This window comes from Condylostylus longicornis, unplaced genomic scaffold (assembly GCF_029603195.1).
Source record: "Condylostylus longicornis isolate FDR11 unplaced genomic scaffold, ASM2960319v2 ptg000692l, whole genome shotgun sequence".
In the NCBI taxonomy this organism is placed as follows: domain Eukaryota; kingdom Metazoa; phylum Arthropoda; class Insecta; order Diptera; family Dolichopodidae; genus Condylostylus; species Condylostylus longicornis.
Window position 1 is genome coordinate 9524 of NW_026578641.1, and position 6673 is coordinate 16196.

Here is a 6673-nt window from a genome sequence, read left to right on the forward strand (position 1 = left end):
AGGACATGGATGGTATGCAGCGGTTCAGGTGTGGCAAGCATTTGACATTTTGTGTCGTTTAAACATGAAAGTAATGAAAACTCGGTGAGCAAAAACCTGTTGAAGTAACCGCGATATGTAGGAGGGACCTCAACTTAGAAGAATGGCCCCAATGAAAATGTAAACAATAATGGAGTCAGACTCGCAGATTAAAAATTGGGGAAAGCTCAGAGATCTGGATTCGACCAGGGCGAATCCGGACAAAATTGGAACCCCTGAGCGAAGAACATGGAGATTGATAAAACCATTCTCAATGGAAACTCACAGAAACTTGCGCTAATTGTCCAGTTTTCCATATTCCCTCTATTATGTGGCCTTGCGCTAAACGTAGCGTCCCTCGACCTTCTTTCCGTCCATCAGCCCATTGCCCTTCATATGTTGTTCCATCAGCAGAGCAGTAGAACACTCCATCCCCATGACGTCTATCATCTAACCACATCCCTACACAAGATAAAATGACCAAAATGGACAGTGGGAGTGGATGGAATGATGGACAGTGGGAATGGATGGAATGATGGACAGTGGGAATGGATGGAATGATGGACAGTGGGAATGGATGGAATGATGGACAGTGGGAATGGATGGAATGATGGACAGTGGGAATGGATGGAATGATGGACAGTGGGAATGGATGGAATGATGGACAGTGGGAATGGATGGAATGATGGACAGTGGGAATGGATGGAATGATGGACAGTGGGAATGGATGGAATGATGGACAGTGGGAATGGATGGAATGATGGACAGTGGGAATGGATGGAATGATGGACAGTGGGAATGGATGGAATGATGGACAGTGGGAATGGATGGAATGATGGACAGTGGGAATGGATGGAATGATGGACAGTGGGAATGGATGGAATGATGGACAGTGGGAGTGGATGGAATGATGGACAGTGGGAGTGGATGGAATGATGGACAGTGGGAATGGATGGAATGATGGACAGTGGGAATGGATGGAATGATGGACAGTGGGAATGGATGGAATGATGGACAGTGGGAATGGATGGAATGATGGACAGTGGGAATGGATGGAATGATGGACAGTGGGAATGGATGGAATGATGGACAGTGGGAATGGATGGAATGATGGACAGTGGGAATGGATGGAATGATGGACAGTGGGAATGGATGGAATGATGGACAGTGGGAATGGATGGAATGATGGACAGTGGGAATGGATGGAATGATGGACAGTGGGAATGGATGGAATGATGGACAGTGGGAATGGATGGAATGATGGACAGTGGGAATGGATGGAATGATGGACAGTGGGAATGGATGGAATGATGGACAGTGGGAATGGATGGAATGATGGACAGTGGGAATGGATGGAATGATGGACAGTGGGAATGGATGGAATGATGGACAGTGGGAATAGATGGAATGATGGACAGTGGGAATGGATGGAATGATGGACAGTGGGAATGAATGGACAGTGGGAATGGATGGAATGATGGACAGTAGGAATGGATGATGGACAGTGAGAATGGATGGAATAGGCAGTGAAACTGGAGACAAACCTTCATAACGATTTCCGATCGCGTAGGTAAACACACCAAATCCTGTAGCTCTGTCGTCAACCCACTGACCTGACAGAATAAAATTGATTAGGTGACGGGTTATGAAGAAGCCAATTCCAAAGAAACTTTTCCACAGCTCACCCTTAAATCTATCCCCATTTGTGTACATCAACTCTCCTTCCCCGTGTTTTTTGGCGTCTATCCATTCTCCAACATATTTGTCCCCCCCCACGTAAGTTAGTGTTCCCTTCCCATGGACCTACGAAATCACAACTTTATGTCATCCCCACTATGAGACTTCTACCTTATCGCCTTTCCAATACCCTTCGTATTTCTCGCCATTCTCGTAAGTTAAGGTTCCATAGCTGAGATGAATAATGAATCGAATTTGATGAAGAATAAATGAATAATGAATCGAATTTGATGAAGAATAAATGAATAATGAATCGAATTTGATGAAGAATAAAAGGGAAGTTTTGTGCACAACGCAGACCAGAAAACGTTTTAGTAGCTCTTACCCTTCTTTTTTGTCATTGATCCATTCACCATCATACGTATTTCCATTTGGAAAGTGATAAACGCCTTTCCCATGCATACGACCCTCCATCCAATCCCCAACGTAACATCCACCATCTTGGTATTGATATTTACCTACTCCATGCATTTTGCCTAACAAAGAGAAAAACCAAAAATCTCTGTCCCAATCTTATCATCTCTCTCATACCATTAACCCAATCTCCATCAAACTGTTCAACCATTTCTCCTTTCGGTCCGACATAGACGACAGACCCTTTTCCGTGCCTTTTATCATCGCGCCACTCTCCTTGATAGACATCCCCCTCAGAGTATCGATACGTCCCAAATCCATGCATTCTACCATCAAGCCATTCCCCTTCATATTCATCTCCGTTGTGATAACTTAATTTTCCGGTTCCGTTGATTCTTCCGTTCTCCCACTGTCCTGACGCCACAATCGCGTTTTAAGCAATTAGATGGAATTGAGGAAATTCATCCCCGTGAATATGCAAAGATGTTATGTTGACAAAACTGAGCCCTTGCTATTCGATCACCAACATCGTATCATGATGTATAATTAACGTTTATAAATTACATCATAGAGCTTTAATAAAATGTTCCTCACCTTCATAGCGGTTTCCGGACGCAAAGATTGCTACGCCCTCACCATGTATTCTGTCGTCAACCCATTGTCCTTCATAAATAGCCCCATCTGCGTAAGCAAACTTTCCAAATCCTTCGCGCTTTCCTTGAACAAAATCTCCCTGATGAAAAATTTAATTTTTCAAAGGAGTTCTAAGCAGTTCTCACCTCATAGCGTTCGTCTGAATTATAAATTAATTTGCCTTTTCCATGAAAAAGACCATCTTTAATCTGGCCATGATACGCATGTTCTGCTTCAGTATTTAGAGACTCGGATTTTGCTGTTGGTTTCTTGACAGTTCCTAGAGGTGCTTTGTTTAAAAGCATTGCTGACTGGGGTGGTGCTACAGTTGGTGATGCAAATTGTTGAAATTGGGGTCGTGCTATGTCTTGGGGGATTGGAGCTGATGGATAAGACGGAGTGCGTGGTTGCATTTGACAATTTCAGCACTTCAAAAAGCAGTCGCACCCCTCTTGACTAATCCCTCTGCATACACAGTCGCCAGACAAACAAAAAAATGAAAAACAAGCCTTTCAAGTGACTATTCTACATCTTGCAAAGATCGTTGCATTTCATTTATTTTTGTTCCGTTTTTCGGAGTTTTTCAAAATACATTTCCACAAAACAAATTCATATAATTTTTATTGTAAGTCCGCCGACCGACGAAGCAGCGCAATCTCTGAAACCAATCTGACAAATAATGAACAACAAATCTTTATGATACTCTGAGACTCTGCTACGGTCAAAGTGTATCAACCAGAATTCGATGACACTCTTGGATAATACTCTTGGATAATACTCTTGGATAATACTCTTGGATAATACTCTTCGATGATACTTATTCTATCAATCACCTGCATGATCCCCCGTTTATCTTGTCATCACATCGATACGAGAGAATACATCCACTTTGTGAAAAAATACGAACCTGATGGAGAACGTACAATTTCTGAATCACTATATTGCAAACAACATGCCTCGAATGTCGGGCGTCCCGGCGTTTCGATTAAGACTGGAATTGATTCCATCGGCCTGAATAAGAGAAATCAAAAGGGCTCCCTCCAATTTCAGACTTACGAGTCCACACCAAGAACTATGGGGGGATGGAAGATGCATCCTGAGGCAAAACATGGTTGGGCATTGATCAAAGTTTCTCGAAGGGATTCTGAGAGCCTTGGAGCCACAAGATCAGAAATAACAGAACGAAACTGATGCTTGGCTGAACCGTGAACTGAAGAAAACCACGTCTTCAAAGCGTCCCAAGATGGACTCGGCGAAGTCGAAGGTTCGACAACATGGCTCTGAGGCAAAGAAGCGTTTGTGCCTGTTGCCGTGTCGAGGGTTGTGGGACATGCTGGGCGTTTCCACCGCGTTGCAACCAGATCCGACGTTCCGTGTTGGAGATCATCGGACGCAACCGAATCGCATGGAGATGGGTGAGTTTCAAAATTAGGGGGACAATGGCGGTGGCGTTGAGCAGCGGTTAAGCCTTTGGTGCATGAGAAGACATGAAACGAGCTTGCATCGTCCTGGCGCCAAAGAAGCGGAAGCAACAAAAATCGATTTATGAAGCTCAAGATATCGAAAAGTCTTAATTGTGAATAGACGGACCTGCATTTGTGTTTTTCGCTTCACTGCATCTGTGACTGTGTGGTGCCGCGGGAGGGGATGGACTGGTTGACTGCGAGGTCGACTCACGGAAAGGACGTATTGACTGTCCCACGTTAACGACAGTGAGAGAATGCGAGAAGGTCGGGATCCTCTGCAATGAACAAATAAGTCCCAAAAGAATGAATGAAAGTACCTTCTCCAACAATACAACTGGTCCAATGACGGGATAGACCACACACGAAACATAGTGCCCTGGAGATCCACAACGTGGGTGTAATCAACCCAAAGCAGAACAAATTTCTTACTTTTACTGAAGCAGTGACGAGCATTGTTGCTGCACCATTACATGCCATCGCTGATATTGGGTGACGATGCGCTGGTGAGCACTTCATCAATTTAATCTCTCCAAGAACATCAACGAGAGAAAAGCATCCTATGGATTCATTCGAACGGAAAGCGCCTTTGGTAGAAACACTCCAGACAAGTGCCTCATCAGCGACCGGAAAGGGTGGATGACGATTTTGGGACTGGGAGAAGGAGAAACGAGATCCTCTCAGTTGATGATTCGAGTTCAAATCAACGGCTGGGACAGAAATTGGGACAGCAAGATACCCAATGTAGGGATGGATGGTTAGACATCCAACACTCGCAAGAGATGTCGCTGGGGTCGCACCGAAGAACGCTTTTCCATTAAAGAAGCGGACTCGTAATTGTCGACCCAGAGGAAGAGACGTGGTGAGGGAATAAGGACTTGGAACTGTTACAACATTCCGCTCAAGACGATGAATTAATCGAAGAGTTTTGAGATCAAGAATTTGAATTTCAGCCGAAGGACAATCGAGGAAAACGATAAGGCGTCGATGACTCATTTTAACATTAACAATGGGTTCAAAGTGACGCTCTGGGACATCTGGGACACGAGTCAAATTCTGATCCGATTTGAGCTGATTGTCATCATCAGGTAATTGAAATTCTAGATGGGGCACGATAGTCGAACGGCCGCTCGATTTTGATGGAAACCGAACAACCGCAATCCTCAATGACGTCTGAATATTCCACAACTGGATGTCTCGGCACCCATAGCATGGGACTGTCCTACCATCATCCCCACTGCTTGAAACATCCATTGGTTCCTTTTCATTTGAATTATCTTTGTCATCATCACTCCCAGGTGATGTTGTCCCACTTTGCTGATGAGATTCATTTGACGATTCCCATAAATGAGTTTCCGGTGCCATCTTTCCTTCGCTTGCCCCGAATCGCGTCAAAATGTCACCATCTTCTACCGCAATGACGTCATCATCCGACAAACACGACGCCGTCACTGTTGCAACTAAACTCGAGCAAATCAACGTTTCTACGATTACAACTGGGCCTGATAAAACGCAGCGCATCACCACAACAAATCATATACCCTCTCTAAAATGAATCCCAGCAGTATACTGCTCATCCATCGCCCTCCATCGCAGCGTAGAACTACGCTTTCATACCTCCACAGCCAGTCTGAGAATGGATCCGTTCCAGCGAGTCGGAATAAAACAAGTGGAATTCGCCTTCAGCTGTTCCCATCGCGATGACTGATCGATCTTGATTCGAATTAACCGACACGACTGTCCCACTGAGAGTGGAATCACTTCCAGAATTTTCAGGTGCAACTAAAATAACCATATAGAAGAGATGATTCAATGAGTATGAGAAGCGAGATAGCCCCTCGAAATCTTACTTCTCCTTACAAATGGCTCGTCGTCTTGTAAATTGTCTTTATTCAATGAATGATTTTCTTCCTCTTTGTCATTATGGACTGTCGTCATAGAAGTGGCTTCTTCTATCTGAGGAGCTTCATTTTTTTCTTCATCAAATGACGCCACCGAGTCTGCATAGAGAAGGCGCATCTCTCTACTATCTTACGATATACATTCAAGGGTTACAATATATCGGAGATACTCTACCATGGATACTCTACCACGTAAATGGCCTATCCCGATTTTCGTGATATGATGGATACTCTAGAGATGATATCACATGCAGACACTCTTCTGCAATTTGGTGTTCTACTAACCGTACGACTCCGCCGTCACTTCGACCGTTCTAGCATCAATTGTGTCTGGTCGCGTTGTATTTTCTGTACCTTGTTCACATGTAACGACACCTTCCTCATATTCTTCTAAATTATTGCTCTTCATTACTGCGCGCCTGTTTGACTAGATTTGACACGACGCTATAGAAGAAGCTAATCTCATGATCATGTTTCTCTGAAGTTCCTCAAGAAGTTCGCAAATGTTGTTGAACATGAATAAATATCACAAACAGTAAATACTTGCTATTTCCTAGCCGGGCAGTA

At 44.1% G+C, this 6673-nt stretch overlaps 1 protein-coding gene across 1 annotated transcript; it reads right to left on the reverse strand.

Moving 5' to 3' along the window:
- Positions 1 to 206: 206 nt before the first annotated feature.
- Positions 207 to 3155, reverse strand: LOC129617945 (radial spoke head 10 homolog B-like). The gene is made up of 9 exons (XM_055532933.1): positions 2889 to 3155; positions 2704 to 2842; positions 2287 to 2523; positions 2081 to 2231; positions 1867 to 1927; positions 1704 to 1821; positions 1563 to 1631; positions 305 to 480; positions 207 to 254 (listed from the first exon to the last, which is right to left on the reverse strand). The coding sequence occupies exons 1-9, from the start codon at positions 3153 to 3155 to the stop codon at positions 207 to 209; spliced, it is 1266 nt and encodes a 421-aa protein (XP_055388908.1).
- Between the last annotated feature and the right edge of the window lie 3518 nt (positions 3156 to 6673).